This window comes from Gobio gobio (assembly GCF_949357685.1).
Source record: "Gobio gobio genome assembly, chromosome: 21".
NCBI lineage: Eukaryota > Metazoa > Chordata > Actinopteri > Cypriniformes > Gobionidae > Gobio > Gobio gobio.
Genome location: NC_137117.1, coordinates 17,517,750 through 17,544,262, shown reverse-complemented (window position 1 = coordinate 17,544,262; position 26,513 = coordinate 17,517,750). Strand labels below are relative to the sequence as shown.

At 38.1% G+C, this 26,513-nt stretch overlaps 1 protein-coding gene across 1 annotated transcript in view; it reads left to right on the top strand.

Moving 5' to 3' along the window:
- Positions 1-25,410, top strand: part of chchd6a (coiled-coil-helix-coiled-coil-helix domain containing 6a) — a 100,537-nt gene extending 75,127 nt beyond the window's left edge. Inside the window, exon 9 of the mRNA XM_079802431.1 lies at positions 25,004-25,410. Coding sequence (XP_079658557.1) covers positions 25,004-25,027 — 24 coding nt within the window. The 3' untranslated portion in view covers positions 25,028-25,410. The remainder of the gene's footprint in view (positions 1-25,003) is intronic.
- The last annotated feature ends 1,103 nt before the right edge of the window (positions 25,411-26,513 follow it).

Below are 26,513 nucleotides of genomic sequence, written 5' to 3'. Positions count from 1 at the left end.
GCATAGAGTTGAACTCTCATCAATGGTCTGTAGCTCATATCATCTCAAATCGTCAAATCTCATTGAAAGAGAGTCATTTTCTAGTCATTTTGTTGTTATAATTTGCTGCCAGTGTGAATTGCCCTTAAAGAGAGAGGGGGTGGAAATTGGTCATGTAAAACTAAATTTTGATTGTTATTGGTGCAATAAACCTTGTATAGTTCAACCAAAAATGAAAATGCTGGGATTTGTTCTTTTTCTGCTGTGCAACACAAAAGGTATTTAGAAAAATGTCTCATGATTAGGGGTGTGCGATATTGAAAAAAAAAATTCTGGGATTTTCTCGATAATGACAATATTTTTAGGACTGCTGTGGTTAGATGACTCCTAAAGATTTTGATATTCTTCATATTCTGCGTGGTGGTCCGTTCACAGCAGTGGCAGAAATAATCTTTTCCAAAAAGTTAAAATTGATTTTTACTTTTTATGGACATTTTTACCTTCTATACATTTATTTTTTTAAACCTAATTATATGCACGCATTATCTTTTGTGTCAATTTAATAACATTTAATTATAATAATAATAATAATAATAATAATAATAATACACAATAGGACTGTTACCAATCAAATTAAATAAGTATCAACAAACTTCATCTTTCCAATGGAGAAGAAACACAGAAGCTGCATCTGAAGTGGCATTTAGATCATTTACACAGACTTTTAATGCAGCTCAGAGGTGACAAATGAATAACCTGCAGTTATGCATAAATAATGTTTTGATGTTTAAAACATAAAAAGTTGAATATTGATATTTGAAATGATTTAAAACATGAAAAGATACTTTAAATGTGAAATTAAAACCGCCAGTAGGTGGCAGCAAGTCAAAAGGCAATATGGCGTGTAAAATGCAAGTTACTTAAGATTAACTTCTTGTTAACTTGCATAAAATCAATATCACATTTGTTATCATGCTGATACCTGGAGAAAAACGGCACTCGTTGTGTGATATTTATCAACTATCTTAAATTATATAAATATAGACTAATACGCAGTGAAAGTGTGCGCACTCTAAATGCGCACCCGCACTAGACTTATCTACAAGACTAGCCTAAGTCACATAGGCCTAGTCTATGCGTGTGTGAGGGATATACTTGATAATGTCAGATCGAACATCGTTAAAACAACAATTACGATATTATCGCAGACGGTATATATCGCACATCCCTTCTCAGGATATGTCCGAAATTGCCCCTATACCCTCATTCACTATTCCCTCCATTAGTCCACTAATAGTTCCCTTGAAGGGAGTGAATGAAAACGAGTGAGCGAATTCGGACACTGAGTGTGCCGGAAGGGCTGCCGCTTTTGCATAGTTTGTGCTTGATGTTTAATAATCATTTGAAGCTTAGCAAACTGACAGCTCCAGTAGTAAGATTAAAAAATGTATCTTAAACTCTGTCATGGAAACTATGTATATGTATAAACCCTAATTAAACAATTTGTTAATTAAATAAAAATGAATTTATACCTGTATGATATTACGCTGTACCCACATTGGACCTGGAAAATGGATGGATGGATGATTCAGCAGCGGGCATGCGACTCTCACAGTGCATTATGGGTATTCTCCAGCCGTTGTGTGTACATCGGTTGTACATTCGTTACTGCGGTGCATTGTGGGATTGAATGAGTGCACTCGATAATGCCCACTTTGGTATCTAACACCATAGCTAGGGTATAGGGGGCGATTTCGAAAACGGGCCTCAGTTTTTTTTTGTGCAACTCCATACAATGAAAGTCAATGGATGTTGTTTGGACCCAAACGTTCTTCAAAATAGCTTCATTTTCACATTCATTTGGTTTCTACCTAAAAAGGGAAATCATACAGATTTGGAAGAACATCAGGGTGCGTTCAAGTGGCCGGTCTTTTCTCAGACAGAACAATCACTTAAGTTGTGTGTTGGTTCCCGGCATTCTCGCTGCAGCACTGTCAGTAAAGGTGTAGTTTTCAAGGTGTTAATTCTCCAGGAGTTTTACTTTTAATGTTCAGTTGTAGCCAGGCAACAGTAGAGTAATTGCTCCACTCCATCACACCCTCAGTCGCAAGGAGAGAGTGTGTGTGTGTGGATGGGTGGGTTGCTGGCTCCCTAGTACATACTGCACTCAGAGAGTGTGTGATAATCACTGCTATGGCAACAGCTCCCAATACCAGGATGTGGATCTGGCATGCCTGCATGCTGCTGCCGGTGGGTTATCGCTCTCACTTCCTCATTCCCCTCCCCTCCACTAATCCGTGTTATATCTTAACTGTTGAATGCAAGTGCCTACTGTTGATTTAAACTGCTTTTTTAAAATTGCTATTACTTAGCAGAACAACTATTCAATTCGTATTTGAAAATGTCCTTGTTGTTGGCCAGGTTTTTTTTTTTCCCTTGTCTTTCTGAATTGAGTATTTTAAAGAAAAGGGGTTTTCAATGCAGTTTGATGAAGCAATTTTGTGAGTGTGCAGACACTCAGTTGCATGCTGTGTCTTTGTGCAACTTTTCACATAAGCATTATTGCTACAAAAGCAGGAGCTGGTAAACACAAAATCCAGATCAATGGATCGAACATCGCTCTCTGTGCGCACAAAGCCTCTGAATATTTGCTCACTTTGTGGGCCAGAGGCGAGACTGTACAGTATGTCTACCTGCTGGAAAGAGAGATTGGCTTTTTAATGTGGCTTTCCCTTTCCTACAAACAGGGTGAGGTGAACATGAAAACCAAATTTACCATAAGAAATATGTCAGGTTATGGAAGAAAAGTGGGTTGTCATAGTCATAGTTCAATCAAAATGGACAATTTACTCACCTTTATGTTGTTCCAAACCTGTATGATTTTCTTTTTACTTTGTTTAATGCAAACGTAAAATGTTAATGTTATTTTTCATACAAATCAAAATTGAAGTTTCTCAATGAACTCTTCCTTTCCGCCACAACTCTCAAATATCATTCACGTTTGTGTTCAGTTCTATAGCAGAAGGGAAGATTTTCAGTGATCAGTGACTTCAGTTCAGTCTTTTCCTCACAGAAACCATTGCATGAATTTGGTATCAAATGATTATAACATGTATAATATATGGAAAAAAGCAACAAAAAAGACCTATATCCACTTTAAAAAATGGTATAATAAAATGAGAGTGATTTAAGGATGAAAGTGGATTCTTTTTATTTTGTGTGAATTATTCCTTTAAACAATAGACATGTCAGTTTACATTACAAGTAACACTTGCTGAGGTGAGTCACTCACCTCTAGATCATATTGTTCTTTGCACAAGGCTTGTTACCTGTCAGAACAGACGTTGCTTGCAAGAGGTGTGAAATATAATGCCATCAACCTTGTTATAATCGGGCTGCATTTAATTAGACTCAGCATCATTAGTTTTCAGTGTCACATGATCCTTCCGAAATCATTCTAACATGCTGATTTGCTGCTCAGTAAACATTTCTGATTATTATTAATGTTGAAAACAGTTAGGGTTAATATTTTTGAGGAAACTCATTTTAGGACTATTTGATGAATATACGTGCACCCAAAACCTTTGTACTGGTGAATCCAAGGATGAGATATGCCTTGTGATATTTCCGTGTCTTTTCACCGCAACGGCTGCAGCACAACAGCTGATGTCTACTGGATAGTGAACGTTGCAAATCTATTTGTCCTTTGTGTCAGACCGCTGGAGTTAATCAGAAATAGAACGAGGCATCAGTTTACTGTCTGGGATTTTTCTTGTTGCGTCGCGCCCAGTAACAGATTGAACATCAGTGGGTTCTATTTGATTCTGTTGCATTGTGATGCTCACGCCTGTCATCACTATATTGCCAAAAGTATTGGGACACCCTTCAAATAATTGAATTCCAATCACTTCCATGGCCACATGTATATAAAATCAAGCCCATTCGTGAAATTTCCTCACTAATAAATATTCCACAGTCAATTGTTAGTTGTATTATAACAAAGTGGAACCAATTGGGAACAACAGCAACTCAACCACGAAGTGGTAGGCCACGTAAAATCACAGAGCGGGGTCAGCGCATGCTGAGGCACACAGTGCGCAGAAGTCGCCATCTTTCTGCAGAGTCAATCGCTACAGACCTCAAAACTTTATGTGGCCTTCAGATTAGAACAGTGTGTAGCTTCATTGAATTGTTTATCATGGCCGAGCAGCTGCATCCAAGCCTTACATCACCAAGTGCAATGCAAAGTGTCGGATGCAGTGGTGTAAAGCACGCCGCCACTGGACTCTAGAGCACTGGAGACGTGTTCTCTGGAGTGACGAATCACGCTTCTCTATCTGGCAATCCAATGGACGAGTCTGGGTTTGGCAGACCCAGAGAATGGTACTTGCCTGACTGCATTGTGCCAAGTGTGAAGTTTGGCAGAGGGGGGATTATGGTGTGTTGTTTTTTCAGGTGTTTAGCTTGGCCTCTTAGTTCCAGTGAAAGGAACTCTTAATGCTTCAGCATACCAATAAATTTTGGACAATTTCATGCTCCCAACTTTGTGAGAACAGTTTGGGGATAGCCCCTTCCTGTTCCAACATGACTGCGCACCAGTGCACAAAGCAAGGTCCATAAAGACATGGATGAGAGAGTTTGGTGTGGAGGAACTTGACTGTTCTGACCTCAACCCGATAGAACACCTTTGGGATGAATTAGAGTGGAGACTGCGAGCCAGGCCTTCTCGTCCAACATAAGTACCTGACCTCACAAATGCGGTTCTAGGAATGGTCAGAAATTCCCATAAAGATTTTGAAGAGTTGAAGCTGTTATAGCTGTAAAGGGTGGGATAACTCCATATTAAACTCAACAGATTAAGAATGGGATGTCATTAAAATTCATGTGCATTTAAAGGCAGGCGTCCCAAAACTTTTGGCAATATAGTGTATATCTCACACCGTCACATTCAGTTTTATTCTCCAGGGGTGCATCAAAGTTATAATAATGCATTCATAATTTTCATTTTCAAATAAATGCTGTTCTTCTGAACTTTTTATTTAGAATCCTGAGACAAATGCATCCCAGTTTCTACAAAAATATTAAATAGCACAACAGTTAATAATATTAATGATAATTTTGATGATCATAAGAAATGTTTCTTGAGCAGCAAATCAGCGTTATAATGATTTCTGAAGGATGATGTGACTGAAGACTGGAGTAATGATGCTGAAAATTCAGCTTTGCCACCACAGGACTAAATAGAAGTGATATATTAAATAAAAATGCATAATAAAAAAAAACATTGGTTATTATTTATATTATTGTTTTATTTAAAAAATATATTTTTGCTATATTTAGCGGTGTTGAACTAGCCTAATTTTGCACTGCTTTGTTACCTGATTAGTCGACTAGTTTTCCAGACATCCCACCAGCTAGTCAATGTTTTAATTGTAGATATGTCGTTTTGCACATTCCTATTTTAAGCACAGATCAAAGACAAGTCTTCTCATCATAGCAGTTCCCAGACAGTAGTTAGAAGCTATAGAAGCCCTTATTAGAGGAACTCTCTTATGCTCTTGACACACTTCACTTTGGGAAGGCTGCATGCCCTGGAATGAAGGGAGAGGGAAGCAGGAGTTGGGCTGGAGCGAATCCCACACTCTCCATCTGAGGGGGCACCCACGCTTCTCTGGGCATTGTCTGGGATAATGACTCCGAGATTGGCTGATTCCGCCATCCTGCACGCTCCGCCCTGCACCGGGATCTTCTGCTCATTTACGGCCAGGGCCAGATGCACCGACTTTGATGGTGATTGATGTTTTGAGCTCCCTTGCATTTAACGCAGAGAAGATAGAGAGGCTCGTGGGCAACTGCTGAAGCAGAGATGGAGGGGAGGAGATAAAGAAAGGGATAAAAATACACAAAAATGGAGGGGGAAGAGAAAGAGAGAGCGGGAGAAGGGAATAGGCTAGTTAGCCCTCTGTGTCTGACGCTGGATTGATGCTGTGGGGCAGCAGGGGCTGTTGTGTCAGGGCTGAACTTTTTGAGAGGCTGCCCAAAACTTTTAATGCTGTTTTACTCAGCGCAAAATTTGCCCCCAAAGCCCCAGCTCTGTCATCAGCATTACTGCAAGCTCAAGGGCTAATGCCCCATGTGTGTGTTGATGTGTGTGTGACAGTTCAGGCCAATGCATGCTCTTGTAACAGATGTTTCAGATTGCCCGTCCACATATAGAAATACATCAGCACTCATATGAGCTCTGAGTGTATAAGGAGCGTGTGAGAGTTTGTGGGGTGCTCTGTTCAATAATCATTGCTGCTACAACATAGTTTAAATTATTTTCACATGAAACCATTTTTTTATGCAATTTATGAAAATTCATACAATGTCATTCAGTCTTATTTTATTTAATTTTTTTATATAAATTATAATTTATAACAGACTAACTCAAACCCAAACCCTAATACAACTTTATTACTTGTTATATTTAATTAAAATACAAACCAATAATGTTGAAATAATTACATTAATTTAATTAATGTTATTAAAATATACATCTTTATATTTAATAGTAATAATAAATACTATAACAAATGTTCAAACATTAATGTCTGAATAAGAATTTAAATCTATTGTTGTTGTTTAAATATAAATCATATTTAATAATAATAAAAATTAATATATTAATATAAAAACACAACAGTTTAAGTGATTAAATGTAGTATTATTATTATTATTATTATTATTATTATTATTATATGAATTATGTATTAATAGTAATAAATATAATACATTAAATAAAAACAATTAAATGTATTACTATTACTATTTTTAATTATTTAAATATTATTTTTAATTGTAGTAAACAATACATAAAAATATACAATATAAAATACACAAAACACCAATGTTTAAATAGCAATTAATTGTAATGTAAATAACTACATTATTATTATTATTATTATTATTCATTTATTAATTATTTAAACATTGATTTGTTTAATCATATTGCTTCTGCCTGTATTTTATTAAAGCAATAAGCTATTCAACGCTGCTTTGAGTTTGCGTTGTGCGTAACAACACCCCTTAATTGTGGTGAAATCAATGTAACAGTCTTATATCTTCCTGCTTTATTTATGCTTAATTTTTTGCCCAAAAGCAGGCTGACTTCAGGGAGCATTTTTGAGCAGGTTTTACCCCTAGTTATACCCAAGGGTATAGCTAGGTTAGAAATGTGCACAAACGCACTTAATTCAGCCCCATCCTGTACCTAGCGTCTATCACCACACACACACACACACACACACACACACACACACACACACACGAGTCAGATCACAGAATGTATTGCTGCATTTCTCCAGCGAGGCCCAGAGACAGAACCTCTTTTCATTTCGATAGATTATAAGGAACTGGCTGCCAGGTGCTCCGAGGCCTTCCCACGACCCCCGCAGTGCCAACTCAGAGCTGTGTGTGTTAGCGGGAGTTCTCATATCAAGTACTGCTGGAATATTGCTTGACAGTTTGATATTTATTTGGCTGTAGAGCAAGATACAAATGCAACAACTGACGTTGACTCTAGGGTCCACAAACAAATCATCAATAGGAGCACCACCATTGAAATAAATGGTCTACATCCGACATTTCAAATACAATGAGATGTTTTTATTGTGTGCGTGATCTGTGTGAGCTCTTTCACTGAAACAAACTGGAAAATAGAATGAAATAAATGGAAAGCTAAGAAGGAAAGTAGAGAGACTGGGTCAAGGTAGGTGAGCAGACGTTTTAAACATCTTTCTACTTAGATGAGAATAGTGTTTTGTTAGGGAGTGAAGTTGTATCATTGTCTGTACTGAATCATTGAACTATCCAATGTCTGACCCTGAAAAACACCCTTTATACAGGAAGGTTTGTCCTATAGTGATTATAACTACAAAGAACCATTTACATTCTGAATGTTGGGACTGATACAAATTCTAATTATACAACTGATAGTTACAGTCCTTATATTTGATTGGCTGAGCAGCGTTCCAAGTGTACTAATATACTGTCTAGATATGTTTAGATATGTTGTCTCTCTCTCTCTCTCTCACTCTCACTCTCACTCTCACTCTCTCTCTCTCTCTCTCTCTCTCTCACTCTCACTCTCACTCTCACTCTCACTCTCACTCTCACTCTCACTCTCTCTCTCTCTCTCTCTCTCTCTCTCTCTCTCTCTCTCTCTCTCTCTCTCTCTCTCTCTCTCTCTCTCTCTCTCTCTCTCTCTCTCTCTCTCTCTCTCTCTCTCTCTCTCTCTCTCTCTCTCTCTCTCTCTCTCTCTCTCTCTCTCTCTCTCTCTGTGTGTGTGTGTGTCAATCTGTACATTAGTGGTGTAAAAAGAAAATTAAAGCATCGTTTTCTGTAGGTTACCTTACAGCAATAGATGGATTTATGGGTGAATATTTGAGTTATTTACTCATCAAATTAATTCAAAAACAATTTGTTCAGTATAATTTTACATAGGGCTGGGTATTGACACAAATTTCACAATTCGATTCGATTTCGATTCACAAGCTTTCAATTCAATATCGATTACTTTAGATATATATCAGGTACAATACATGGCCAATTTTCTCAAGGAAAACAAATCTCTGAACTATGTTGTAAACTATGGGAGTCAGTTGATACTACATTAGCCTACTAATATTGAAGGTAAAAAATTAACTGATTTGTATACAAACACTTAAATTACACTAAATTATGTTTTTTGTTTAAATAATAATAAAGTTATAATATTAACTTTACAATTACATAATCATATTTCTACTCCAATTAGTTTTTTGAAATATAAACTTTTGGCTGTCATAAAAACTTGTCAGATTTATTCATAGGCTACATACATGCATTAAATATTGAAGAACATAAAAAATGACAATGAATAGCCTATGTAATGTGGTGCATATATTTAGCAAAATGCTCCTCTCTAGAAGTACTTTTTCTAGCTGACTAAAGCTGACTAACGAGTTTATGGACACTGGATATGTTTTTTCTGAGGTAAATGTGACGTTACATGACATTGTTTACAAGCCATTTTACTTACGTCTTTCTGCGATTGAGACACTTGAGCGATTATATGTGACATGATGCGGATTTCAGTAAGTTGTCCTGTATCTTTTAACACACTTTCAGATGCTTATTCATGTTTATTTCGCGCTGTGGTATTAAGGAGGAAGAGAAGATCCGTTCATGTGCATTCCACGCTGCCGGTTCTCTTAAGCTGAGCTGGCAGAGCGATCTTGTGCCACAGCGCCAAAGCCGTATTTATGCTTTTGAATTTCGTAAAAAAATTGACGTAATTTGAAATCTGAGACTTTGTTTCATATCAATAGTAATAAAGCACAAAGATTATTGTGATTTTTTTGGATGGGAGGTGTGCTACAATGTTCATTTCATTCATTAACTGAGGATGCCTAATCGATTCTTGGGATTTAAGAATTGATATTGTTTTGTAAAAGTGAGAATCGATTAAAACCGAGAAATCAATATTTTTTTACCCAGCCTTAATTTTACATATCTTGCTTATTTGACATGCAATAACTCAGGCAGGAAATAAGGTAGGAGGTACATTTTCACCCCTACATGTGAGCCACATCTGGATCAAATTTTGTGGTGATAGCATATAGTAATCAAAAGTTACAGTATTTGGAACCAAGGTAGCCTTTTTTTAGGCTTACCCTTGACGCCCCCATAGGCATTTTTAAAATTGTTCCTCCATGAGGAATATCTCGTGATCGATGCAATGGATTATGTTTGATTTTGAGTTCGATTTCAATCGGGAGCATCCACTGTAAGTAAGGATGTGCCATTTTCCACGATCTGTGCATGTTTCATGAAGTTAAGAGTGAAAACGTGACATAAAAGCTGTATGTACATATATTATTGACACATAGGTCTTGCGGGGCTTCCCGTACAAAAATTCACTCAAGTTTAGTCAAAGACCAAAAAAATGATGCTTGTTGTATTCTACTCCGTGAGACCTTTCAAATGACATGACACATGACTATCTGAGCCATATGATGTTTTTGACACATTGCAGCTCCTTACTTATTACTTAGGAGTTAATCATATTGGCTACATTCATTGTAAATGACACCTATTTTGTCTAACTACTCAGCACTTGTTAAGAGTTGATCGACATGGTTTCTAAGCTTTAAAATGATACCTATTTTGTGTTATTACATTCTGTGGTTCCTTAGTAATGTGATAATGATTTTTTTTTTCAGGCTTAAAGGGTTAAATATAAATATAATTAGTGGATTAATTGATTTAAATATTGGACAAATTGTGATGATACACTATTATTTCCATAGTTGAAGCATGTTATTTTTATTTAATACTTAATTTTTAAATTCAAGAAGGCAAATGAGTTTACTTTTGATTTATGAATAATTAGAAGTAGAATAATTAATGAAGGTAAACCTGTTTAACTGATCTCATACAATAACTTCTACTAAAAATATAAGACTCAATGTGTGCTCAACTGCAGGCATAAGGCTTATCATTCCCAATCTCTGCCTTTCATTTTTATTTTTTTTTGCCTTTTTCTTGTAAGACCAGACGCCTCGAGCCTCTATCCATCCATTCTTCACAGTGGGATTATTGATTTCATTTTCATATTGCTGCAGGTCCTCCGTTGTAAACAACCTTCCCCTCTTTTCAAAAAGTGAATTGATCCTCAGTCTGCCTGTGTTCGAAGGAACCAATCAAAGCGAACACCATTATCTTTCTTTTTTGCCGTCGCTTCCCTTTCTCTCCTCCTTTTGTATCCTGAAATAATAGAGCTCGCATTGGCAAACAACATCAAGTATAATGGCGAGTTTGTTGGCGGCACAGATTTGAAAAGTTTTTCGAAAGTGCCACGTTAAAGTGGTTTGAGTTCAGAACAAACTTATTGTTCCAGCAGCACATTTACACAATATAATAGATGCCTAGGATTATCTTGTTTGCGGTAATAGCTCGAAAAGCTTCACGCAGCCACACTGAGAAAGACCTTGAGGGAAATAGATGGAGAGGCTTTTTCTTTATTTAATTTTTATTGCACATCTATAGAAACGTGTGTGGGGGTTGGGTGAACTAGAAAACCGTGATTTGCACTTATATATGACAGAGATTGTTGCCTTGCCATTTCTGAAAGCCTTTACATTAAAAAAGTGCAGTGCTGTGGGAACCCAATAACACCTGTCCATGTACTTGGAGACGCAATATGTATACGTGGACTACATCCGCCTTTATCAACGCTGTAGGAAGGAGGACATTAAAATTCAATGTAATCTCTAAGATAAGTGTCTGTGTTGTTGATTAACTGAACATGTGGGTCTAGGCTGAAGAAACACTCAAATGGGTTTTAGAAGATGCTGTGCTTTACTGGCTGCTGTCTGTTAGCTAAAGGGATTAGGACTACATTTCTGTTTCTTACCCCTGAAGATCAAGGTTTATTACACTCTCTGTTTTACCATTTCTTTCTCCCATAAAACCCGAAGTGTGGACGTTCTCTGTGCTTTCTGAGGGCAAATGTCAACATGACATCAAATTTGACCCTGTGTACTTCATAAAGGTATAGTTCACCCACAAATTTAAGTTCTGTTGTCATTTACTCACCCTCATGTGATTTCAAACCTTACTTACTTCTCTGGAACACAATGAAGATATTTTGGAGAGGAAAAAAAGGTCTCTTTTTTTGGTCCATTTATTGAAAATCAATAGATTTAGAACAACATGAGGGCAGTAAATTACATATTTTTCATTTTTGGGTGCATTTTTTCAGTTAATACATATTCTTGGTCTTATTATGCAGGATTCATAAGGAAAAAACTATTTTCTTGGTTATATTTCACCAACTTGTAATCGCTTCTCCAACTCCAACTCCAACTTTGAAACACGAATGAAGATATACACTGATCAGGCATAGCATTTTGACCTAATATTCTGTTGGTCCCTCTTTTGCTGCCAAAACAGCCCTGACCCGTCGAGGCATGGACTTCACTAGGCCCCTGAAGGTGTGCTGTGGTATCTGGCACCAAGATGTTCTTGCAGCAGCAGATCCTTTTGCGAGGTGGGGCCTCCTTGGATCAGACTTGTTTGTTCAGCACATCTCACAGATGCTCGATTTGATTGAGATCTGGGGAATTTTGAGGCCAAGTCAACACCTCAAACTCATTGTTGTGCTCCTCAAACCATTCCTGAACCATTTTTGGTTTGTGGCAGGGCGCATTATCCTGCTGAAAGAGGCTACAGCCAACAGGGAATACCGTTTCCATGAAAGGGTGGACATGGTCTGCAACAATGGTTAGGTAGATGGTATGTGTGAAAGTAACATCCACATGTATGGCAGGACCCAAGGTTTCCCAGCAGAACATTGCCCAAAGCATCACACTGCCTCCGCCGGCTTGCCTTCTTCCCATAGTGCATCCTGGTGCCATGTGTTCCCCATGTAAGCAACACACACGCACCTGGCCATCCACGTGATGTGAAAGAAAAGGTGATTCATCAGACCAGGCCACCTTCTTCCATTGCTCCAGGGTCCAGTTCTGATGCTCACGTGCCCACTGTTGGCGCTTTCGTAGGTGGACAGGGGTCAGTATGGGCACCCTGACTGGTCTGCAGCTATGCTGTCCCATACGCAACAAACTGCGATGCACTGTGTATTCTGACACCTTTCAATCAGAACCAGCATTAACTTCTTGAGCAATTTGAGCTACAGTAGCTCATCTGTTTGATCGGACCACACGGGCCAGCCTTCGCTCCCCACTTGCATCAATGAGCCTTTGCCGCCCATGACCCTGTCACAGATTCAACACTGTTCCTTCCTTGGACTACTTTTATAGATACTGACCACTGCAGACCGGGAACACCCCACAAGAGCTGCAGTTTTGGAGACTGCTCTGACCAAGTCATCTACCCATCACAATTTGGCCCATGTCAAACCCGCTCAAATCGTTACGCTTGCTAATTTTTTGCTGCTTCTAACACATCGACTTTGTGGACAAAATGTTAATTTGCTGCCTAATATATCCTAACACTAACAGGTGCCGTGATGAAGAGATAATCCGTAATTATTCACTTCACCTCGTCATAATGTTATGCCTGATCGGTGGATGTAATGATACCTGAGAGATTTCTGTCCCTCCACTAAAAAGTCCATTATACCAAGCTTCAAAATGGAGACAAAAGCACGATAAAGGTATGTATCACTATGTTCCAAGTGTTCTGAAGTCATACGATAGATCTGGGTGAGAAACAGATTAATCTTCTCATTCTATGAGCTGTTAACCACTGTGACCAGATCATTGAGTTGAATTTAAGAATTGATTCAGTTAACTGAATCAAACGATTCATTGGGGGAAAAAAATCTAACTCCAAAGAACAATTCTTACAAATCTCATGAATGTGTCAAGGGTGGATGGAAGATTTTCAATGGGTAACGATCCAAATTTCAGTCTCTTCCTCACACAAAGCTATTGTAAGACTTCAAAAGACTTTGGAAATAGCATGCGAGTTGTATGGAGCACTTGTATGCTACTTTTCTCGTACTTGCTGGTCTTTTTTGAAGTTTGAAAGCTTCAGACCCCATTCAGTGTAATTGCATAAATCAAAATCTTTGATTGGGTTTTTTTCAATCTTTAAATCTTTACAGCAGTTTGTGTGTTGTTAGGCCTTTGTTGCGAAAATAGATTCAATTTGCACCTACAGTAGCTGACTTTGCGGTGGAAGGATTTTAGAACCAAATGTGAAATACACAGAGCTTGTGATACAAAAAGATCAAATCAAAAAAGGCTGACTACATGCTTGGCTCACCGCTCTTTGTAGCCATAATTCTCATTTCATCTTTCAATCTGTACTACTTCTCTTGTGTCTTGCTTCTGTGCTTCCCTCTACAATCGTGCCATTGCTATCGTCTGCGCTTTGCACTATCAAACGGCATATCAGACCTATTCTGAAGGCTTCATTTTGGCTCAGCCGTGCCACATGGCCTATGAACATCCTCACAAAGCCCTGAAGCCACAGTCAGCGGGGGACCTGAGGCCAAGAGCCCAACACAATGGCTAACGTGACCTTTCCGCAGCGGAGCTGCAGTTGCACCACTGTGCATTCATTCTGATAACTCTGATAAACCGGCAGACAGACATTGTTCCGCTAAAAAGCAGCTTCAAAACTTGAACAATAGAATCACTTATTTGTTCTCAACTCTGTAGTTGACTTTTTTTTTTCAACACTCTCCAGGTGTGATAAAAGTGCATTAGGAATGGCTTTCTTGCTTTGTTACCCCGAAAGCATCCGCGTGCTGTTTCCCATTTGGCATCGGAACAAGGCGGTTCACTTTTGTCTGTCTGGTCTCCAAAAAGCTCTTTCCCTATTTTATTCTATTGAAGCTGTTAGGAGGAGCGGCAAATACTGTTTGGACCGGCCATCACTCCATCCACAAAGGCAGGTTTGAAGTACCTCCACGGACTCGCTTCAAAGACATCTATTTTTTCACGGTTGTCATCAGACATCATAAGGAGAGCAACCAAATTGTGGGTTCCTTTACCTACAACAAATAGGTTTTTGTTTGCTTTTTTTTGTTTTCAGAAAAAGCGTATTGTTTTCCAGACTATTCGTACGGAAGAAATGGCTTCTCGTTTGAAAAAAAAAGACGCTTTTTGTGAAAAGCGAACGATCCCATCATCCAACTCGTACAGGGATATTTTGTTTTTGCTGTTCTTTCTTGTTTCGCCCCTCCTTTCTACAGCAGACGGGTAAGAAGTGTGTTCTTTTGAGTTCCAGGTTGCCTGTCAAGCGTCTGATATGATGGATCTCCAATTCAAACCAGACCAAATGCAGATAGGGAAGCTTAAATCTATACTACACAACTGTTTGTGTTCTCGTAATAAAATGTATTTTATTTTAATTAAAATTATAATAATACAAATGTATTATAATACAAATACAAAAATCACCAAAACATTATTTATAGCTTTGAAATAAACTGTAGGTGTTTCTTCATTTATGGACTCTTTTTATGTCCCAGGCTGAACAGATTTCAGCAGTTTTTTTTTTTTTACATTAAAGGTGCACTATGTAACTTTTCCGTCCGCTAGAGGTCGCCTGTTCAAAACAAAGGCGTAGTTTGATGACGCCACGTTTGAGCGCAGAATCTTGAGACATGTGGTCTTCACCTCACAGCCGGTGGAAAAGAATCGGGATAGGACTCGGGCAGAAATCATGTTCATGGATGCAATTATTAACGTTACTGAAGTATGAAGCAGAGCAGGACCGAGTGTTGTGGAGCTGAGAAAGGCCGCTGGAGCGATTGTTATTAAGATGAACGCAACACACGCCTCAGGAGCAGCGGGACTTTTATTATGACAGTCGCCACTTCCGCTTTTCCGCTCATGAGTATGAGGTAACGCAGCTCTGTTTATCATATTAGAAACATCTGAGTGTGTTGAAAATGATGTTATGACGTTACTCTGTGCGTTCGCTCGGCGGCTGCTATGTTGTTGCACACTGCAGTAAGAATAAAGCGTTTCTGCAGAATAAAACCGGAAACCAAGGGTAATGCAGATATGACGCCATTGACAGGCGACTCCCTCACACATCCCAGCCATAGACTGTAAAAACATATGGACGTAGTTTTCATGACATCACCCATAGGATTCTGAAGAGCAGTTTTGAAGCGTAAAGTAGGGACGAGCTGGCCGTTGCCATCTTGGCGCGTCACTCTTGGATAATAGAAAATGGGCAAAGAGGCGGGACGTAGGTGGAGCTGAGGTGACACGATGACTAACAGACAGCAGACAAATGGCTATCCACCTGTCAGTCAAAGTGGCCAGGCCCTTAATTATGAAGAACTTTAAAGCTTTATATAATGTAAACAAATGAGTTATTAAAAAATTCACCCCCCTCACAGTTGTCATGAAGAGCAAAATTAGCCGTATAGACCAAAACCACAATTTGTACCAGGCTGTAAACATGTTTTTTTCTGCCGTAAAGTTGGGCATTTTAACATGGAGCTCAATGAGATTCTGCTCCCTTCTGGAGCCTGTCCCTATTGGCCAGTCGATGAATTGCAGTTTAAGTCACTTCCATATTAGCTTCAAGAGAAATTGCAGGAGGTTGCCGCTTGGTCCCGGCTCCTCGGTTAATATAGCAATTTTCTCACAATTTACAAATAGTTGGAAACATTTGGGATATTGTAAGTACTCAACTGAACAAAATATATAACACTGGCCTAGTGGTTTTTTCTGTCATTTTACTGCAAAATGTTACATAATACAGCTTTAAGGTAACATAAAAAAAATAACATGCCCTCATCATTTTTTACTTATTTTCAAATGTATCAGTGAAGAGTGTGCTTGATGTAGGTAAATCATATGTGAACAATATTTTTATTATTTACTAATTCCCATTAAGCTTTAACTGTTCATTTTGTATGTTTAGGATACATAACATGCCTTAGCCTTAGCAAGACAAAAGAGTCAGTCATTTTTATTCCAGAAATGTTAAAGATGTAATTTGCACCACAGTATGCTTTTAAACACAATACATATTTTGAGATGTGAAGAAATGACACTGTGGTGAAAATGGAAAATGGATAACAAAAATTCTCTTGAGTTCTCTTTTGGTTAATGCATGTCCGCTGTTAGAAATGATTGGCAATGCATTTAAATTATTGAAAGGTTTATTTTAAGAGAGTTTACTTTCTAAAAGTACAGGTGGCTAAAAGTGCTTCTAGCTGAAGAAACACCTACATCGCATCTATGTTATTTAATAAAGAAGAAGAATTTGACTTATTTAAAAATCATTCATTTATATATACTCATGTAGTGCCATAACTTTTATTGAATGAATTGATATCGGAATAGTGTAGCAGGCTAAAAGTTTAATATTGAGTTTCCTCTTGCACCTAGTTATATCATAAACTCATTTTTTGGATGATGATGTTATTAGAGCAAAGGGCATTTCTAGCTTATATGTCCAGAGATGAAAAGGGCAGAGATCATGCATATATTGGTTCCTTCTCACAATGTCTTGTCACACTAGACATGATGTAGTGGCCAGGGAGCTTGGGGTCACAAAACCCCCTGACCTTTGAGAAAGAAAGTAACTGACACTGTGCTTGTGTTTGAAAGATAAAGGGTGAGTGTATGTTTCCGACTTCCACATGTTCTGAAGTTCTGAAGAGGACGATCTGTTTTACCATCAGCTGTAGTTGTATGAACAACCGTTAAGGCCTATTCACACCAGGTATGAAACAAATGTTCATTGTGAACTAGATTTAGAAGAGAAACACTGGGTATAAGGAACATCACAATACTTTTTTGTGCTTAGTTTATCCTAGAGCTTTTATTTTGATGGAAACTGCAGTTCAGCTTTTATTATGGCGGAAAACTACTGTTTCTGGGAAATGCTTCTCATTACAAATCTAATGAATAGCTGTAATCATTTGCCCACAAAATGTTGGATCATGAGCTGATCGCGTGAGCAAAGTGCGCACTTCGCTTTGAAGCATGCAGCGCAAACAGACTATATACTTGTTTAATTAAATAGCAGTCTTTCGCGATTTGATAAGGGCACAAAGCCATATTGCGCTTTGATTTTAGTTCATTTGACAGACACTTTACTGAAGCAATGTTTTAATGTAGACTGATGAATATTCGTTTTGCTCTTGGTGTGAATAGCCCCGTTTGTTTTGCATTTTATTTTCGCAATCAGTTTGAATAGGCCTTTAAAGTATTTTGTCCAGGTTGGCTTTTTTTGGAGAAAGAAATTTACATGCCTCAATGAAACTTCCTGCCTAATGAAAGGTGAAGTGAAAAAGCGGTAGATCAGCTCTTATCAGGCTCATTAAATGCCTTATTCAGGACGTGCATTATGCCCAGATGTGTTGCGGAGTACTTCCTTTTCGCATATTTGATTGCCTGTGACTGTGTGATTTATCTGACGCTGAAATGAAAGGATCAGAGAGCAGTACATCAGAAGTTGGTGAAGTTAAAATCAGCAGAACTTGCTCGTAGATTGAACTCGCTGTCGCTGCTGGCGATTTTTCTTTCCTTTTTTTTCCCCTCATGTACTCTGCTCAATGCAGAGTTCAGAGTCGAGCTCCCTCTCGGCCTTGTTTGTTTGTCTTGTTTGATCGTTCTTCTTCATCTGCTTCTCTCTTGTTTGCCGTCGTAGCGACAGCAGCTGTCTTCCCTGCCCTTAATGGTGAGGGGAATTTAGACAAGGCCTCAGAGAGGAAAATGAGAAACTAGCAGCTCACATCAACCCAACTGTTTCTGTAGGTTACATCACTTTCTTTGGTGGGAATCCGATATACTATTTAGGTTTATAAAGGTTCACAATGCAGGGCTCTAGACTGCGACTAAATGGTCACATTTTGGGACCTTTTTCCTGCTGGTGCGACAAAATTTTGGTGTGACCACCACAGTGCCCAACTGATAAAAACTGTGATTTCTGTTACATATGAGAAACAGCAAACGAAACAAAAGTGGAACATAACTCGTCTGAGCTGTGTTGCGTGGACCGTTTTTTTTTTTTTAGCTGGGAGCAATAATAGACAGCGCAGCGCGAGCCCATACACGGCCACGACACCGTTACTACACAACGCTGGGAGATCCAGTGAGAAAGTGTTTGAATTCACCACAGAATTAATAACATTGCTACTGCGAGATCTAGTAGGGAGCGTTCTCTGTTATAAACCACAGATATCAGATTAGACAGGAAACCAGAGGAAACATTGTGCCATGAACAAAGGGGTTTCAGTCCACAAATCACCAACATTCACCATGGATTTACACCAGATGGTATTGTGGCAGAAATAGTCTTTTTTTGTTTTTTACATGAATTATCTCAGGGTTCGTACAACCTTTTTAGAGTGAAATTTAAACACTTTACAAGGGCACTTGTTCCTATTTTAATATTATGTATTTTTAAGTTGATGATTTGTAAAACTAAAAGTTTAAAGGTGCAGGAAAACTAACACTGTGGCAAACAAGCACTTTTATAAAAACAAAACATGAAATTATTAAGTGCAGTTAATAAGTACATTTTACATTTTAAAATTGTTTCACTCTAAATAAATAGTATTGATGTGAATTAATCATAAACCTCTTTATTTATTGTGTAATAATTTTTACATGAATTACTATATATATTATGATCACTTGACAGGTGAAGTGAATAACACTGATTATCTCTTCATCACAGCACTTGTTAGTGGGTTGGATATATAAGGCAGCAAGTTAACATTTTGTCCTCAAAGTTGATGTGTTAGAAGCAGGAAAAAGGGGGAAAGCGTAAGGATTTGAGAGAGTTTGACAAGGGCCAAATTGTAATGGCTAGACGACTGGGTCAGAGCATCTCCAAAACTGCAGCTCTTGTGGGGTGTTCCCGGTCTGTGGTGGTCAGTGTCTATAAAAGTGGTCCAAGGAAGGAACAGTGGTGAACTGGCGACAGGGTCATGGGCGGCCAAGGCTCATTGATGCACGTGGGGAGCGAAGGCTGGCCAGTGTGGTCCGATCAAACAGATGAGCTACTGTAGCTCAAATTACTCTAGAAGTTAATGCTGGTTCTGATTGAAAGGTGTCAGAATACACAGTGCATCGCAGTTTGTTGCGTATGGGGCTACTATAGCCCCAGACCAATCAGGGTGCCCATACTGACCCCTGTCCACTGCCGAAAGCACCAACAGTGGGCATGTGAGCATCAGAACTGGACCATGGACACTTTTATAAAAATAAAAATAAACATTAATTACCACTATAACAAATAGGTGGCAGCAGAGGAGCACTTATTTGAGGAGCACTTATTAAACTCATTAACCATTTCCACTCCCCTTTCCTAATACATGGAAAAAAGTCAAATGAAAAACAAACACTATTCTTTGAATTGTGACTGAATTACACAGAAAACAAGTAAAGATTGCTCCTTTTATTATCACTAAAGCTGTCGGTCAGTTCAGTATGATATTATGGAAGAACAATGGTACATTTAATAAGTAAAATCTTGTAATTTTCTATATAAAAATGAGGTTTTTGCACATAAAAGTACATTTTATCTGCCTATCAAATCAAGCTCAGTGCTTCACTGTTAAATTCCCAATAAACTAATATGTAATATTATTTGTAACTGCACTTATTAACAAAACAATGCAAAACAATAGTAATTTTATTATTAAATTAACTTTGAGATACATTTTCCTCCGCTGGTGTCACTGCTCTCAAATGTTAGTCTGGAGCAATGCCTCAGCAAACAGCAACTACTTCCTCTGTTGGGCTGTGTTCAATGATAACCATGAAGCTATGTTCATACAGTAACAATGTCATTGTACATTTTTATTGTGCTTTAATTAATCTCTCTCTATATATAATATACTTAGATTATGCTTTCATTTGTATGACTTTTATACAAGAGCGTTCCTTTGTGGCATCATACAACTAGGTTTTTTCCTCACAAATAATATCTCGATCTGTCACTCTTGACTCATTTATACTCACACACTCTTTCTTTTTTTTCTTTCTTGGCAGTGTTTGTCCTTCATGCATTGTGAGAAATCCATCACATCTGTGATATTGATCTATCAGCTTTCTTATCTGTGTTATACGTTTCTCAGCTCTGAACCGTTTTTGTGACACTCACTCATCACCACACCGCTATCAACCACAGGTCAATACAACACAATGGCACAGTCGGTGCAGTCGCCGTTCCTCAGGTCTCGGTGTTGGGCCTATTTTAATTATCTCTATATCCCACACTCTTAGTTCTGCCTCCCCTCCTCCACCAGTTAGTTCCCTGTTTTGATCCAGATCCTCAAGAGGGTTATCAGAATTTGATTCTCTGCACAAACACTGGGTTTTCCTGCTTTCGACCACAGGGAAAGACAGTCCAATCGATAAGGGACTGAAACATATACAAGCCTGCTGAGCTGACAGTGGCCTTGTGCAAAAGCTGTGGAAGGCGACTGCTGTGCGGTTTCTTTGTGATACTAGGTTGTGCTACTAATGGAGAATGTGCTTTAGTGAATTAAACATATCTATTTTCCTTTGTTTTGCCTGTATGTTTTATGTCTGTATTTTTTTTTTTCTCCCCAGTTTTTTTTTTTTTTAATAAAGCTATTGGACATGTTTTACCTTAAACGACAGACACATATACACACACACACACACACACTGATCAGGCATAACATTATGATGGTGAAGTGAATAACACTGATTATCGCTTCATCACGGCATCTGTTAGTTGGTGGGATATATTAGGCAGCAAGTGAACATTTTGTGCTCAAAGTTGATGTTAGAAGCAGGAAAAATGGACAAGCGTTAGGATTTAAGTGAGTTTGACAAGGACCAAATTGTGATGGCTAGACAACTGGGTCAGAGCTTCTCCAAATCTGCAGCTCTTGTGGGGTGTTACCGGTCTGCAGTGGTCAGTATCGAAGGCTGGCCCGTGTGGTCCGATCCTACAGACGAGCTACTGTAGCTCAAATTGCTCAAGAAGATGCTGGTTCTGATAGAAAGGTGTCAGAATACACAGTGCATCGCAGTTTGTTGTGTATTGGGCTGCATAGCTGCAGACCAGTCAGGGTGCCCATGCTGACCCCTGTCCACCTCCGAAAGCGCCAACAGTGGGCACGTGAGCATCAGAACTGGACCACGGAGCATTGGAAGAAGGTGGCCTGGTCTGATGAATCACGTTTTCTTTTACATCACGTGGATGGCCGGGTGTGTGTGCGTTGCTTACATGGGGAACACATGGCACCAGGATGCACTATGGGAAGAAGGCAAGCCGGCGGAGGCAGTGTGATGCTTTGGGCAATGTTCTGCTGGGAAACCTTGGGTCCTGCCATACATGTGGATGTTACTTTCACACGTACCATCTACCTAACCATTGTTGCAGACCATGTCCACCCTTTCATGGAAACGGTATTCCCTGGTGGCTTTCAGCAGAATCATGTGCAGATGTCATTTTCATCACAGAATACCTGCATCCATAATTCAGGTGTGATGAAAATGACATTTTGGTGAAAATTTTGATGGAATTTCAGGGGGAAAATGTCAGAATGATGAAAGATTCTTGTGTACCTAGTGTTGGTTATTGTTAGTAGACAAGTTAAACTTGAGAGAGTGTAAAAGGCGAGTTTATTTTCTGAAAGTCCAGAGGGACAAAAGTTACCATAGTTGAAGAAACACTTATTCATGTGTAGGATCTATTTCCACAACCTCTTCTTTTACTAAAAAACCTTAACCCCTCACAGAAAGCCTATTTATTATTTGTTTGAGTCTTTTGAAGACCATGCACAATAATTGGTATCAATGTTGCACATTTCCTGACCCAGGGTGATTTGTACCTCTGGGTTGAAAGTTGTAAATCCTCAGAGGTTAAACTGGCTCTTGGTGCTGCTGACAGGTAGCGTTAATTAACTTGCGCCCTTTTCGTTTCCAGCAGCATCTTGGTTTTGCCTGCATGTATGCTGAGAAGCATCAGAGGTCAAGGCCAGCATTCAGAAATAATAGTTATGTGGGCTGCTTTGATTCTGAGTGATGTCATTGCAACGTCCTCCCTTTCGCCTCTTTCTCTTTGTTTCTCTCTTCATCTCCCTCCTCTTCTCATGCCCTGTCCTCCCTCTATCTCCTGCTGCCCTCCTCTCTGGCACACACCCGCTGTAATGTATGGAGTACCTCTGAATGACTGGAATTAAGGGCCCTGACCTTTAGTGGGCGATGATTACCCATGCTATGTACTCCACCCCCTCGCTCGTGTGGGCCTGAATCCCACAGGCAGTGATGGTAGTGACTACTGATTTTTTTTTTTTACTGTAAACTCTCTAAAATATTGTTTTTTGGCTAGGGTTTGTTTCAGCCCTGCAGGAGCATCACCTTGTGGTTTTGCTTTCGTATTTAAGTCAACAATGAAGGCTACATCGAGATTCTTAGATTTTACGTAAGATATGTAGATATTAAAGCTTTCTATTTTATTATAAAATTATGTAATCTAATATATAAAATGTGTGTGTATATATGTATATGTATATGTATATATGTATGTGTGTGTGTGTGTGTGTGTGTATGCATGTGTATATCTAATAGGGGTGTAATGGTTCAAATTACTCACGGTTCGGTTTGTGTCATGATTTCAGTATGGTTCGGTATGTGCCATGTTCAGAAATAAAAGGACCCCTGTCAAATAAAAGAAAAGAAAAGAAGAACAAATAATCAAACAATAGAGCAAAGATACATAAACAGTACTTTTCAGGTATAGGTCTAACAGTACTTTTCAGGTACAGAAATTGAATAACACTGCATATAATATTCACTGTAAACATTTAATAAGAGATGAATCCTTATTAAAATAAAAAAAGTTATTCAGTCAAGAGCAGTGAGTGATTTCTTTGTCTTTTGTTGTTTGATTAACATTAAAAACAGAGATGGCAGCAGCAGGAATATTAGGCTACTGTCACTTTAAGACACAGTGCACAGATCCAATATACTGATAGACATGCATTTTCTTTCTCGACTGTTTACGTTTACTTAAGATTTAACCTACTATGTATGCTGGGATACTCGCCAAGACTGGCATGTTGACAGTTTTTGTGTGAATAAGTCGGTTCTAGAGTTTAGTTCACGTGTCCTAGCCCGGCCCGGAAATTGTATCTTAATTTTAATCAATGTTTCATCAGCCAATTGCCTAGATTTAATAAATAAGAAGCAAATAGATTAAAGCAGATAATAATCATGACATGAAGGCGTGGGAGCGATCACTTTCATTGCACATGAACTCATAAATAAACCGAAACTCAGCAGGCTACTTGCCTCACAGACATGAGAAATATGTGGACCCACTTTATATTAGGTGGCCTTAACTACTATGTACTAACATTTTAATTAATCATTTGATACAATGCACTTATTGTGTACATACATGTTTTTACATTGTACTAACATTTTAAAAATTACCTGCATGTTTGCAATTTCTGTAGTTACATTTATAATTGCGCTGTTAACACTTCCCTTACACCTAACCCTACCCTTAAACTTACCCATACACCACACCTGTCCCTCACTCTACCCGTATCCCACCTCAATATCAGCAAAAGTGTTTTGCAATACAATATGAACATAATAAGTACATTGTACTTATTTTTTGATGTAAGTACATAGTAGTTAAGGCCACCTAATATAAAGTGGGACCAAATATGTGTATAGAAAGCTTGAAATGTCCACTTTTAAACCAAACAATTCGAAACCAAACAAAAAAATAGTTAAGCAAAGTGCAGTGTTCACGCGAGCAGCTCATGACTGGTGTTTCAGAGCGTTTCTTTTCAGAGTGCTGCGCTTCATCACTGCATGTGCTGTGAGTTAACACACATTTTTAGACTAATCCTGACTTGTGCAACTTTGTACACATTTGTTTTCTTAGTTGTAGTATTAGTTGTTACTTTGCTAAAAATATATATATTATTTCTGATTATGGCATAGCTTTCTGCCCACCCAATCAAGTAATGATTAAAAATTCATTACTTGATTGAAATTGGGCTCTGGCTCGGGCTCGGGCTCGGGCTCAGGCTCAGGCAGAGAATCTAAACTCTAGTCAGTTCAAGCACAAGAAGACTTGGAAGTGAACTCCGTTTAGTATTCATGCGCTGTCCGCGGCTTTTCATGTGTGCGCTCTATCCAGGTTATCATTGGAGTGAGTGGCCATGTAAAGTGGCAAACGTTAGGCTACTACTTACATGTATCAAATGATAAGCCATAATTAGGTTGATGGATAGGCGAACGTTTGGAATTCCTGCCTGACATACTGTAACTACCACGTGTTACGATCTGTCCATCACGCACTGCGTGACTAACCAACTAATTCAAATTTGGTCAACTAACGCCTGGCCGACTCTTAGAGGGCAGCCCTAATGCATTGTATTGACAGACTAGATTTGAATTTTTGTACTGTATATTTATATGAATTTGTAATCTAAAGTCTTGATCTTTATTGTCTCCCTCCCTTTTTTGTCACTCTCACCCTTTCTGAACAGAATCTGTTGGTGAATCACGGATAGAGAGTCGGCGGCATCTTACCCGTCGCTCCCATTCATTTGTATGTTGGGTTTCACGAGCCGCTTCTTCTTAAGCCTCTCCATCCAATTACCATCTGATCCCAGGGCTCGGAGTCGCACTCCAGTGTACTGAACAAGCTACATATTACAGGCCACTATGAGTATTCCATTATCTGTAACAGGGCAGAGAATGGGATCACCGAAATGCAAGGCTTGATTTTTATAAGAGTACACTCAGGAAATCCTGCTGCTTTTATTGGTCAGGATTGTATTTATGCATTGTATTTCAGCAAAAGCATATCTTCATAAATGGATAACTGGACAAAGCTGGTCCTGCCTCTGTCTTTTATTGTCCTTCAAATACGTGAGATCAGTGTCGACAACTCAATCAATCTGTTAATTCATTCTTTTCTGGTTTGTTCCACATAAAAATAAGCCTGACATGGGCCGTTAAAGGCAAAAAAATTAACTGTTATATTCCAAACCTTTGTGCTGTTTTGCTATTGGACACAAAAGCAGAATTAAAAGAACCTTTATGCTGCTCTTTTCCATACAACAACAGTTTTATTAAATGTAAAATAATATCAGTAAAAATAATTATATCAATCAAATATAGGGACAGTTACAGAAAGACAAAAATACTTCAAAACTATACTGGGAGTTCACAGCTTGCGATAATAATGATGATTTTTTTAAACTATTATAAAAAAAAAGATTATTATAATATATATCATCAACAATTAGTGCAGTCAAATCGAAATCGAATCGCATCTAACATAAAAGTTTGTTTATATAGTGTGTGTACACACAAATATGTATGTATGTGTGTGTATATATAATCGATTTATTCGATAATTAATATAATAATAATTTGACAAATTATTGGTACCATTTAATATAAATACTATTTAAAGTTATAGTTGTTATATTATTATTTATTTATAAGTTTCTTTATAAAATGTGTGCGTACACAAATGTGCATGCGTGTGTGTGTGTGTGTGTGTGTGCGTATATATATATATATATATATATATATATATATATATATATATATATATATATATATATATATATATATATATATATATATATATACTTAAAATGTAATAATAAATATACACGTTAATGTAATATAAAGATAATTTTAACAATAAAAAGAATAGTATCTATATAACATTTTAAATATTATTTAAAGTTATAATTGTTACATTATATAATATATTATAAAAATCAATAATTATTGACTATTCATTTCTGGGTGAACTATGCCTTTATGGCATAAAATATTGTGTTCTGATTGAATGCAACTTATTTTTGAAATAGGATGAAATGATTCACAGCAATAAGAGAGATGAAGACTTGATTGATCTGCGAGTAGTGACACGGTTTTGGTGTCATACACACACGCAGACATACTAGCTCAATTTGTTGCTTTTGACATGGCCGGGTCTCCCATGTGAGCTCAGGCAATTATGGTGAGATGGCATCA